This window comes from Rhinolophus hipposideros (genome assembly GCF_964194185.1).
Source record: "Rhinolophus hipposideros genome assembly, chromosome: 15".
In the NCBI taxonomy this organism is placed as follows: Eukaryota; Metazoa; Chordata; class Mammalia; order Chiroptera; family Rhinolophidae; genus Rhinolophus; species Rhinolophus hipposideros.
Genome location: NC_138061.1, coordinates 31,563,574 through 31,577,288, shown reverse-complemented (window position 1 = coordinate 31,577,288; position 13,715 = coordinate 31,563,574). Strand labels below are relative to the sequence as shown.

At 35.8% G+C, this 13,715-nt stretch overlaps 1 protein-coding gene across 1 annotated transcript in view; it reads left to right on the top strand.

Moving 5' to 3' along the window:
- The window catches only part of KIF20B (kinesin family member 20B), a 71,455-nt gene extending 57,740 nt beyond the window's left edge, over positions 1–13,715 (top strand). The window contains exons 28-35 of the mRNA XM_081074579.1: positions 1,986–2,162; positions 3,368–3,481; positions 5,620–5,817; positions 6,576–6,644; positions 8,049–8,150; positions 8,556–8,706; positions 12,201–12,343; positions 13,476–13,715. Coding sequence (XP_080930705.1) covers positions 1,986–2,162; positions 3,368–3,481; positions 5,620–5,817; positions 6,576–6,644; positions 8,049–8,150; positions 8,556–8,706; positions 12,201–12,343; positions 13,476–13,553 — 1,032 coding nt within the window. The 3' untranslated portion in view covers positions 13,554–13,715. The remainder of the gene's footprint in view (positions 1–1,985; positions 2,163–3,367; positions 3,482–5,619; positions 5,818–6,575; positions 6,645–8,048; positions 8,151–8,555; positions 8,707–12,200; positions 12,344–13,475) is intronic.

The following is a 13,715-nucleotide window of genomic DNA, read 5'->3' as shown; positions in this document are numbered from 1 at the left end:
CATTTGTTCCAGCACCCTTTGTTGAAAAGACTGTCGTTTCTTCCATTGAATTTCTTTGGTATTGTAGTAGAATGTCAGTTGACCATACATCTGTGGACCCTTTCATCTATTCCACTGATCTATATCCTTGTACCAATATCACACTGTCTTGATTATTATAGTAGGCTTAAAATGACAGGGTGAGGTTGCTCCTAGTTTGTTTTTCATGTTCAAAATAATTTTGACCATCCCAGATCATTTCCATATAACTTTTAGAGCCAGCTTTTCCATTTCTACGCGCGCACACACACACACACACACACACTTACACACCTGCCCAGATGTTGATTAAAATTTCCCTGACTCTGACAAGAAAAAAGTTCTGAAATGTTCTAAATTAAAATTACAGCTACCGGAGAGTGAAAGAGACAGAACAGGTATAGCCTGTTAATAATAGCTGTGGGCCAGCTCTGACAGAAGACTGCTCACATTTCTGTATATCTGTTGGAATTTAGGATTAATTTCCAGGTGGCTCTTTTCACAGTTATCCAAAAGAGAATAGCCAGATGGCCCTAGAACTCCACCAGCCTCTGCCATCTTGACCCCAGGCGCCTCTGTTTCTTAATTACACATGAACTTTCCAATCTGCTTCCCATTGCTAATCTACAGGAGCCAACACTGCTTCCTTGCTGACTCTGTGCTTGTCCCAGAGCTGGGCCCACTTCAGCTTTTCCCACCCCCTTTGTCCATAGGTAGTATAATCCTTTTAGAACAGCCTAGCCACCTCCCACCCCCACCTTGACGTATAAAAACACTCAACTCTAGGACTGCAGACAGGCTGTCTTTTCACCAAGCAGTGCTGCTGCTGGTTCAGACTTTATGCCCCATGACCAGTCTTTCTTAACTAGCTATGGCCTAATAAACCCTTTCTTTTAAAAAAGACTTAGAGCTGTGGAAGTTAAAAAGTTTTAACAACTCTAGATCTATTTGGGGAGAATTGACATCTTAGCAATATTGAGTCTTTTGATCCTTGAACAGCTTATCTTCATTTACTTAAGTGGTTTTTTTTAATTTCTTTCAGCTTTTTTTTATAGTTTTTCATGTGTAGATCTTAACACATATTTTAATTAAGCGCTATTTCATGGTATAATGCAGGGACTCAGCTCCTGCTCCCCGTACAAGAAGGCAGGACATGGTGAGGCCAAAAAGGAACACCCACGGAGCCATAGATAGGGGAGTCAGACCACTATATTCTTGATGGCTACTGGTGGAGACACAAAAGCAAACATCCGCCAGTACCCCAGCGGGGTCTTCCTGTACCCGCCTCTGTGGTGGCTGGGCGAGACACAGGAAGTAGGATCAACACGATCCGCAATCTACAATCTGCTTGCTAACTGCACTTCCTATCCGCAGTCCACCGCCCGCTTCTCTGCCAACCACCCAACCCCACTTGGTAGCTGCAATCCGCAGTCCGCTTCTCTGCCAACCAACAACCCCCTAGCGTAGCCCCAGCAGTTATATTAGTGGCCGGTGGCTAACCGGTAATAGCTGATGGCCATCTAATAACCCAGCCAGCGCCTTTCAACGTGAGGCTGAGAGCCTGGAAACTGCTCTCTGGGACTCTATCCCCACACATGATTTGTTAACCCATTGAAAAGGGTTTTTTAAATTTTCATTTCTCTGTTGTTCCTATTATTTTTATCATTTGTTTCACTGTAATTTTACCCTCTTGTTTCCCAAATATTGGGGGAAATGCTGGTATTTAAGGGCTATAATTTTTTATTGAAGTAATCAACAAGCTGATGTTTGGAATGAGGTGGGCATGTGGACATTAAATATATATAAAAGCACGTATTTTGTTTTACAAGTACAGTAAACATCTAGACTTGACTATGTAATCTATTTTGAATCTTGTTCACAGTTGTATTTATTGTTATTGATAATAAAATTTCAAATAATTCTTAGATGCATGTTTCAAGATTTATTTTATCATGTTCTGTTATTAGGAAATACTTACAGCACAGCTGGCAGAGAAAGATAGTAACCTTCAAAAGTGGCGAGAAGAACGGGATCAACTGGTTGCAGCTTTAGAAACACAGCTGAAAGCACTGATCTCCAGTAACTTACAGAAAGATAATGAAATTGAACAGTTAAAAAAGATCACATCAGAGGCTTCTAAAACAGTCAGTAGAATCTTGTTCTTTCTATGCTTTTTTAAAAATTGAACATAGAAAATTTTCAAAATTATTTGATTAACTTTTAAAGGCTAAAAAAAGTTTCAGTAGATCAGAGAGGAATCAATTTAAAAATTTATTTGGATATTTTTCATCAATTTTGAGTTCTCAGAGTTTATCTTTTGATGGGTTCAGAGATAATGTCTTCCTAATAGAGTTGTGAAAATTAATTGCGAGCGTTTTTAAAGCAGCACAGTTTCTACCACAGTGAAAGTCAATACATGCTATTATCTCCCCATTATGGATTCAGTAGAATCTTATTTGGTGATAATGGATAGGTGACATACTAGATATATTTGACCTTTGATGAGAAGGCCCACGTTGAAGTTTATCAAGTCTAAAAATGTAATCTGATATTTCTTTATAGATCCCTTATAGATCTATAAGGGTTTAGAAACAGCATATACACTATGTCTGAGAAAGTGGGATGAACAATGTGCAGCAGGAAAAGGTTTAGTTATCAATATGGTCTTTTCTACTCTAATGCTCTACTTGCATTTCCAAGACTCCTCTAGTTTTTCAAAATTGTGTTACCAAAATTCAAATTCCAACTCAGTATAGACATCTCTGGTTCTCTTTCGTCATCTGGGAAATAGGAATAATGATTTTTCTTTCAGTTTTTTATTGGGGAGCAGAGTATTTTTCCAGGGCCCATCAGCTCCAAGTCAAGTTGTTGTCCTTCAATCTAGTTGTGGAGGACACAGCTCAGCTCCAAGTCCAGTCGCTGTTTTCAGTTTTAGCTGCAGGGAGCATAGCCCACCATCCTGTGGGGGAATTGAACCGGCAACATTGTTGTTGAGAGCTCGTGCTCTATCCAACTGAGTCATCTATTAGCTCCAGGAATAATGATTTTTGGCATATCTAACTCGGAGTTGCAACGAAAGAAAATGAGAGAATATATGTAAAACACCTTGGCAGTTGAAAGTAATCTTTCAGATTCTCTTGATATTAGTCTCAGAAGAGGTTAGAGAGTTGCCCAGTCTTTCCCGAGTCTGAGGATGAAAGAGAGGAGCAAAGAGAGTTACATGGGTGTTGAAGAAGTCTTTGATTACTTCCCCTATTCACCCAAATCTTGATTTTATATTCTTTTTGTGAAGTATTTTAATTTAGTTTCTGTTATAGTGACTCATTGCTTTAATATTTCCTTACTTTAGGAAAAAGAAACCATGGAGAATATCAAACCCAGACTTACGAGTTCCACAGATCCTGGCGGAGTTGAAACTGAACCTCAAACAACAAGTTTTGAAATTACCAGGAATGAAGTAGAGGTGGGCGTTTGGTAACACAGTCCACTTCTTTACCCTCTTTACCAGTGACCATTAATTACCAAATAACACATGCAAATATAATTTAATCAATTGTAGGTGCCTTGCTGCACAATTAGCTATATGTGCTCTTGGCTATGGGAAGGAAAACTAGAGGCTTATGAGGAGAGATATTATTTTGGGAGATTAGTTCTCCAAATAGTCATCTCCTCTCAAAATGATATTGATCTCAAACTACAGATCTGTTAATATAAATTAACTTGTTGGTCAGAAATACGAAATCCCACAAAAGATAAAATACAGATGATTATTTACCCTCATAAGAGGTCCCTTTAATTAGCATTCTGTGAAATAGTATTTTTTTGAAATCATACCCATTTAATAACTCACCACATCTCAATAACTCACAATGAATTTCCTTAATTTATAGGAGGCATAGGATTCTCAATATAGAATATAGTGGGCTTAGGGTTCTCAATATAGGTTTCTTATGAAATAGATAAAAATTCTATGTCACTTAAAGTTTTGAAGATAAAATTACCTTAAAAAATTTTAACGCATTTATTGGGATCCATGTCGGGAACCTTGCTAAATACTAAGAATACAAACATAAATAATACATGATCGCCATTCTCAAGGAGTAAAGAATCTATTTAGTAAGACAGATATGTAAATGACTGCCTTGTTTGACCTTACTTTATGGGCTAAGTGGTAGGAAGAAAGTGCTAAGAAGAAACACTGATTGAGGAATACCATGAGTTTTGCCTGAGTGGTTGTGGATGTGGATTAGAAAAAATCACATCATCGTGGATCTTGAAGGTGAATAGAATTTTACCAAGCAGAGAACAGGAAGAGGACATTTTAATCTGGAGACATAACATGCGCCATTCCTTTTCTCTTGGCCTTTCTTTGATAGTTTTTGGTAGTTTCAAATAATTAGCATTGACCTTAGGGACGAATATAAATCATATCATTTGTAGAAAAGATTGAAGTTGATCTGTAAACAAGATTAATTCTGATTGCCTAGGTAATCACATTTGGAACATTTCTTTCTCTATAAATTTATATATGCTGTCCTAAAACGTCCTGATTCAAATTTCCTATTAATAATTCCAGCAGTTATTGTATATTCCACAGTTTTAGAGAATGGTGTTTTTAGGCTATTTTGTACATTTTTTTTTTATTAAATTTATTGGGGTGACAATTGTTAGTAAATTTACATAGATTTCAGGTGTACAATTCTGTATTACATCGTTTATAAATCCCATTGTGTGTTCACCACCCAGAGTCAGTTCTCCTTCCATCACCATATATTTGATCCCCTTTACCTTCATCACCCACCCCCCACCCCCTTACCCTCTGGTAACCACTAAATTATTGTCTGTGTTTATGATGTACATATTTTTTTTTTTGCCTTCATGAAATCATTATGCTCCACTGGACTGAAAGTCCAAAATGATTAAATCCTAATCATATGGCTGATAGTTGATTCTGAGAGCTCAGCTGGACCTATATGTGGCTTCTCCTTGTGACTTGGGCTTCTCACAGTACAGCGGCTAGTTTCTGAGTTGGGGCATATTGAGAGAGAACGTCTTGTAAGTTAGTGTTCCAAGAGTACAGGGTTGAAGTTACAAGGCTTCTTATGGTTGAGCCTCAGAAGATCCATGAGGGTACTTCTAGCACATCCTATTGGTCATTGAAGTCATTGAGGCCCGCCAGATTCAAGGAAGGCGAATGAAACTTCATCTCTCAGTGGGAAGAGTAGCCGAGAATTTGCAGTAAACTTCAATCTACTATAAATTGGGTGCTTATTAAAAATTCTAGACTTTCCTGGGAGAGTTCTGACTTAGTGGGTTTGAGGTAGGCCAAGAATCTTTTAAACAAATTCTCTAGATAATTATTATGATCATACAAGTTTGGGAAATACTAAGTTTCCCTCAATTTTAACATACCATGTATAAACCTAGAGAGGGTAGATGGTAACTCAGTCTGTCTGTTCTTGTCTAACAAATTTGACAAAAGCACACTTTTTATCTTTTCCAATTCAATGTCTTTAATAAGTATTTAAGAGTAAATTCTTTGTGATTTATGAATTCATATACTGCAAATAAGATTTGTTTTCTTTTTAAATTCTGTTGTAGAATGAATCTATAGTCCTTGACTCTTGTGAAGTATCAACAGAAAATAATCAGACTACTCGATTTCCAAAACCTGAGTTAGAGATTCAATTTACACCTTTACGGCCAAACAAAATGGCAGTGAAACACCCTGGGTGTACCTTACCTGTGATGGTTAAGATTTCCAAGGCTCGGAAGAGGAAGAGTAATGAAATGGAAGAGGTAAATACTTAACTGATGAATGAATTTAACAAGCAAACAGAGTTTATTATTAAGCTCAGTTATATAGTTAAACTTTGTTATACTGCCAAAATCAGTATATGAATATGGCATATTCTATACTCTTTAAGAATATCACTGTAGTTTAATAGTTCTCAAACAAAAAGCTCATGGACATTAAAATATATAGCTTATCTCTTATTTCAGTGAAGTTGTGATAGGTCAAATGATGGGGAGTTTTATTGGAAAGCTGTTTTAATATACTAGTCCTGTTCAAACTTAGTCACTTTCCCTCCAGTGAAAAAGAAAAACGGTTGATGAAGAAATGAGAGAAATTAAAATGGCTAACTTGCTTGAGTATAATCTTTGTTAATTAACTAAAATCGTAGGTCTCTATGGTCATAACTCTATGGTCTCTTAGAAGAGAAGTTCTTTTTCTAACAGCCAGTATATTAAAATTTGAACCTCTATTTAGTGGTAAGCTAAAAACTATTTCTTTTTACTGCAGCTTTCTGATTGTAGGTTTATCAAACCTTCTACTATATCACATAAGCTTTCTGATCCTCAGATTCCTCCTTTTGGAAATAAGGATTAGATATAATATGTTTAAAATACTTAGTTTTTGCTCCACATGTCGTAGATACATAATAAATGGTAATAATTTATTTTGAAAATAACTTGTTTTAAGTTTAAAACTAAGTATAAGCTCTCCAGCACAATGATTTTATCTCCAACATTTTTCTTTTTTTACTCCTTTAAAGAGTAGTATATTTTCAAGCTGGTGGAAGAGCAGAAATAGTATTAACCATACTCCTGGGGCTCTCTGTCAGGTAATAAATTTGCTGAATGAATATTATTTAGTATATTTTTTGCTACACCCAGAACACCTGTAGAGATTGTTTGTAGAGCCTTGGTTAATTTTATTCTATAGTTACTTTATATTTAATACATTTTAAAACACTTTTTTATCATCTATGTTGATTTTTCCTTGATTTATTTTTTCAAGGGAAAAGGAAAATTTCTTGTGTACTCAGAGGGTTAAAATACAGTATTTTATTCATTTTACTGTTGATATATATTTCCCATGTATATGTCAGAATAGATACACAGATTGTATAATGTAAAACTTAAAAAATTTTAACTGATTTTGCTAGCTCTTCACTGCTGTAATAAACTGAGGGTTGTAAGGTCCTCATGAAAACCATATATCCTAGACAGTGCGGTATTATACTCCTGTGGAGACTCCAAAGAGCTCTTTATTGAACACTCCAAGCGTGATAGAGTTACAGACTTTCTGTGTTTGCTTCCCACAATTGCCATCTATCTAACCCCTTAAGGAAGTCTGCCTCTTATGACCCTTATGGCTTCTAATTTGTAACTCGAATTCTGAGGTTTAGTCATGATCTTTGCTCTGCTTCTCTTCTTGCCTTTTCTTTCTTTTTAGTTTATGATCTTTGATACAAGTGGGATTTATACCAGTTCAGTTCAGTTAATATCCTACAAAAGGCTTTTCTTAAGATGCCACCATGCCTATTTAGTAAGGAAGGCAGAGTGTTTCTTAATTTTCACATTTTACCAGTGCTTATACTGAAGATTTTTATTTGTTTTTGTTTTTGATGCTGCCAGATTTCAGTTAGAGGTAGATGCTTAGACGTAGATGCTTTGCAGGATTTGGGAATTGGGGAAAGGGCAGGTGTATTGCTATGCTGTATTTTAAAGATTGGATTCAGATAAAAGATGTTATCACTTCTATTCTTTTTCATGTATTTTTCATATAATTTCATTATATTTGGTGTGTGAGAAAAACTCATACCTTCAATTATTTTGTGGTATATATGTGTATTAAATCATTATATTGTACACCTTAAACTTACATATATTATGTAACAATAGTATCTCAATAAAGTTGGGGGGAAATTCGTGGTTTCAGTCAGGGTTTCTGAACTTCAACACAATTGACATTTTGGATTGAATATCTTCTTTCTTTTGGAAGGCTATCCTGGGCATCATAAGGGTGTTAGCAGCATTCTGGCTTCTACCCTCTAGTTGCCAATCAAACCCACCTTCCCCCAGCAATGACATCCAAAAATATCTCCAGACATTGCCAGTGTCTCCTAGGGCTAAAATTGAGAACCATTTTCTTCTTTCCTTTTTATTTATTTTTTATTTTTTTGAGTCTAGAGAAAGAAAACATTGTCAGAAAATTAACCAGTGCTGAAATGTATTATTTTTAGGACTTGGTGAAATGTGAAAATAAGAAGAATGCAACACCCAGAACTAATTTGCAGTCCCCTGTTTCGGAGCATAGCAATTCTTCTGGCAAAAAGCAACAAAAGGTTTGTCTTTTAATTTGTCCAAATTTGACCATTTTTATAACTTACATTTATAAAGTAGAAGATGAAAATAAAGATGCCAAATTTGATTAGTAATTTTCCAGAAATCCACTTTCTTCCAATTATAACTCATTTATCTTCCATTTCCTATTCATCGAATTCAGCTTAGAATATAAGCTTTAGCTTTGGGCCAGTAGCAAGCATTTCTTGACGTATTCACTTCTGACTTAGCACTCTGCCTGTCAATGCTCACTTTGCCATCCTCTGGCCCTTTTATTCCTCTCCTCATGTACTTGATCCCAAGTTCCCTGCCTGTAAATTCATAACCTATGTCTGGCCTCTTTAATTCAACTATTTCCTTCTAACATTCCCCATCAACAATAACAAAAATAATTGTTTGTTTATTAGGTTTCCATACGTCCATCATCTCAGAAAACATATTCTTTACGGAGTCAGGCATCTACAATTAACATAAACTTGGCCACTAAGAAAAAAGAAGGAACACTACAGAAATTTGGAGACTTCTTACAACATTCCCCAACAATTCTTCAATCAAAAGGTTTGCAGAAATTAATTCAGTGACCTTTTATTTTAGGCATAGGGTGTTTTCTGATTGGTAGAAACTCAGTTACAGTGATTATTATATTTCAAATAGACATTGTCTTGTGGTAGGTGGTGGGAGGAAACATGAAAGGATGATATAGGCCTGGGTGTTCACTATGTAGTGGAGAAAGACCTGTATTTACGTAATTGGTCCAGAGCAGGCTGCTTAATGTAGTTAGAGAGTTACAAGTGAAGTGCTGTGGTGGCGTTGGTGGGAAGCGAGCTGTTCTGATGAGGGGCTATGGAAAGACTTTATAGAAGAGATGGGATTTAACGTGGGTATTGAAATGTTGGCAGGATTACAGCTTCTAGAGGTAAGCACTGTTAGTATTGTGGTATATAGTCTGCTAGTGTTTTTCTCTATGCATAGATAAACATTACCTATTTATATATATAAAAAACATGCTTCTATATATATCTGTTGAGTTTTGTTGCTTAACAATTTTTTCTTCATAATATAATATAGCCATGTTAACACCAATGTATTATTACCTATATGCTCATATATACACTCTATTTATACATGTATACATAAACAAAAACATACATATATATGTATACACACACACACACACGAACACACACACATCTGCCATAGGGAATAGTTTTGGCATAGGTAGAATACCAGGAAAGTATAGGGAATGTCCAGGCAATTCTAGGTAGCAATATGCAACCAGCATGTAGAAGGTAGAGAGATTACTGGAGGGAGGGGGCAGGTGGAGGAGTAGTTTCATGAGATTACTTGAGTGGTATCAATAGAATAAATTGGAGACTAGAAGCGAGAAGATTAGGGAAGGAAAGGGACTAAAAGCAGGGGACAGTTGGATTGAGTCAGATAGGGTGTATAAAAGTCCTTTCTGTAAAAATTTACCATAGAGGTTCCCAAACTTTCTTGGTTCATAGTACCCGTAATAACTCAGTAATTTTTTTCAGTGCGCTCCTGCACCCAAAGAAACACCTCATAGTTCCATCCACTAGTACTTAAGGCCAAACAACCACTGAAAATTCAGCTTCTGAAAATTCTGGTTGCAAAGATTGGTCATCATCAAAAGGAATATAACGCATATTATTTTGGAGCTGAACTACCTTGAGTTGTTATCACTGTAGTATCCAGAGCAGGCTGCCTAATGTAATTGTTGAGATACACGGTAGACCTGTGCTCCTGTGAGTTTGCTGCAGCACGTCTCAGGGCACAGTTTGGGAACTTCAGGCTTACCAGACCCATTTGTATATATTTTTTGAAAAAGATATACATCTTTTTAAGGTATAGTTTGAATAAGCATAGAAATAATCTGGAGGGACAAATAGCAAACTGTTAAATGTCTAAATTTGGAGAGGCAGGACTTGTTATTTTAGATACTTGTGTATTTTATTAAATTATACTAACACATATTAAAAGGAAATATGTTTTCAAGGACAGGGAGATATCCATATGCTAATGGACTCTCTTACTTGGTTGACTCAGCTTCTTCACAGCTTTTCTACCTGTACAGCTGGCATGGTGTTTTTAAAAACTCATTTCTAGGAATATAAGATATCCCTATTTTTGGATTATAACTACAGTGCATGTCTGTTGTTGGTTACTTGGAAATACAGGGAAAAAAGAAGAAAATTGAGATTAGTTCTTAAAACCCGTTGCTCTGACAACCGGTTACCTCATTATTTGTTATCACTGGTCTTCCTTTTGCCTGTCTTCTATGTATCATTCAATACATGGCAGACAGTGATCTTTCAGACTGCAAGTTGAATTATTTAATTTTTTGTTTTCTTGTTATCCTTTTCACTAGAATATAAGCTCCAAAAGTGCAAAATGTCTTCTAGTTCACATCCTCAGCTCTTAGAATATAGTTGGCACAGAGTAGTGAGGAGTTTGGTGGCCTCAGGGCAAAATCCAGTGTATGATTTTTTTCAGGCTGACCCTGGGCAGCTTTACCTGTTAGGCCTCATGGGGGGAAGCTGCCCTCCCCACAGCAAACTTGGTACACAGCCAATGCATTGCAATGTCTGAAGTCAGTTACAGTCAAGGACACAGGCCCCCTGCCAGCCATGCTCTTACACGTAACATACCTGCATTCCCAGCCTAGGTGCCTTCATTTGCAGTCTCTTTACTGAGGGACTTCCTTAGGTACCTCTGCCCAAAACCGAATGACAGCGAAGTGGAGGGAACCTTGCAGACCCCTTTCTCCACTTTAACTCTGCTTTTCCATTCCTGTCCCTGCCCCCAGCCTCCAACCCCAGGGTCCATAAACCTGCAAATACACGGGTTTCCTTGGCAATAAGATGACCCTCACTTCTGTGCTGATCCTCCTGACCTAGACCACACACCATTCCATGGGGAGATGCTGTGTTTCCCCAAAAATAAGACCGGGTCTTAGAGTAAGGTTTGCTCCAAAAGACGCATGAGGGCTTATGTTCTGGGGATGTCATCCTGAAAAATCATGCTAGGGCTGATTTTCCGGTTAGGTCTTATTTTGGGGGAAACACTGTAGGGAAAAGGGGGTATAGGAGTTGGCGCTTTCTCAGGTTTAGCTTCTTGGTTAGTCTATTGTTGTAAGTGCTTAAAGGCTTGAGTGTTAACCTGTTTCCCCAAAAATAGCTGATTGTCCCGCTAGATCTTATTTTCAAGGAAACATGGTACTTCCATTTTGATTTGTGTTAATTGGCTACTCTGACATCTGGCAGCTCAGCTCAGAAGCTCAGCTCAGCTCTTGATGAGTAGACCCTCAACTTAGCATACTTCCTTAAATGTTTTTTTTGTATTTTAAAAAATATAGTTGATAATCTATGTATATGGATTTTCTATCCAGGAATTTTTCCAAATGGAAATATGTTTTCTATTAAAATGTGTGTCGGAAAAAGTAAAACAAATGTACAAAGTAAGAAATTAAAAAACTATTCCACTTCCCAGAAGCAATCAACTATTAACAATTTGTGCTCTTTTAGTGCGTGTGTGCGCGCGTGTGTGTATTTGTGTTGACTGTAGGTAAAGGGCTCACAGTTACAAACTGCCTTTACTTACGATGACTTGGGGCATCTCTACAAGTCAGTACTACACTAGAGCTACCATTCTGTTTTTATTGCCCGGTCCACTAGGTATGTATCCTGCTGCTTTGCTTAACATAGCATACGCCTCTCTTCAGTCATTAAAGATGCCTGACTTTTACTGGTGATACTATAGTTTACCAAATCTTTTCATTATTTTGAACATTAGTGAAATGATATTTTATTTACTTGCCTCTTTTTTTTTTTTTTGCTCTTAACCATCTATTCATGTGTTTATTACGCGTTTAATTTTTTTCTTTGTGAATTGTTTATTCATGTTCTTTCACCATTTATGAATTACAGTGCTTTTCTTTTTAGTTTGGTATGTTTCTTTCTTTATTAAGGATTTTATACCTTTGCAGTTAGAAATTATTTATTTCAGAATTTTATGTGTTTTTTTTTTCACAGCAAAGAAGATAATTGAAACGATGAGCTCTTCAAAGCTCTCAAATGTAGAAGTAATTAAAGAAAATGTATCTCGACCAAAGCGGGCCAAACGGAAATTATACACAAATGAAATTTCATCTCCTATTGATATATCTGGCCAAGTGGTAAGCTACTATTTTAGTTTTCTTAAAAGTAAAACTGTTCATGTTCTTTTTAATTTGAAGTACTCATAACAATTTGAATTTTATAATAGTTTGAATTTTTCTTCGTTAGATCAAATCTCTTAAAACATGTTTTAAATGTTATATTTTTGGTACCAGATGGGTTGATTTCATAGTAATTAAATACAAATGCTACATTAATGCATACAAATGTCATGCATTTACATTTATAATCTCATTAGAGGAATTTTAATTCCATCAACAGAATTATCACTATTTAGTAATTTATTTGCTTCTAACATCTATTTTTGTTTTTATCACAAGAGTTGTACAAGTCTGCGCCTAAGTGTGTCTGGTAAAAATATAGAATTGACATTCAATCATTTCCTCCCACTTTTCCTCTAAGCCTTCCAGGTTCTATTAAGAAAAAACTAGTTTGTCACCCTGATTCTATGACTCATTCTCCTCACTCAGAACAGGCTGTGCTATTACAGGGAAAGTTCTAATTTTCTATCATGCTAACATTTGCCTAGTGGATGAAAGTGAAAATAGAAAAGTGATTAAAGGAAAAGCCTTGAAGAGGAAGTGGCCAAGAAAAATCAGGGGAGAGTCCTTTTACAACAGTAGCTATTAGACGTAAGATAGGCAAGTGTAAAAGGCATAAGGGTCAATTAGGATGTGCTGTTGGAAGTACGTTCTCTTGGTCACTTTTCACCATCTGTCTGATTAGTACATAATTTCCTCCCTTGGCTGAAATTCTTTCTTGTTTAATTGCAATATAATGCTCTTTCTGCTTTCTAAGTTACATACTTGCTGCTGCAAAAGCTCATTTCTTAAAAATGATTTGAGTCACGTGTCTCTGAATATTTCAGTAATTATTTCAAGCTATATATGTCCTGAATTTAATAAAGAATGTAAATTATTTTAATTATAGAATTACATAGTGTTCAAAGACTCTTTTACAAAATCTATTATTTTAGGCATGCATTTTTTGGTAGAAGATAATATACCTATCATCCAAGAAGACAAAAAATATGTACCTATTATTTCAATATTAAGCACATTACATATCTCACTAATTATAAATAACCTTTTATTTTTATTTACTTAAAAATTGTAAAATTGTTAATTTCAGATTTTAATGGACCATAAAGTAAGGGAAAGTGATCATCAGATTCTCAAACGACGACTTCGAACTAAAACAGCCAAATAAATCACCATGGAGAATATTTTAATATAAATTTTATATTCATAATCATTGTAACTTACACCCTGACTTTAAAGATAATTGTATATATGATGGTATTAAATCCCTCTGTATATACATTGCTATTTTATACACAGTATAATTTTAATTCAATAAAGAAAATAAGTC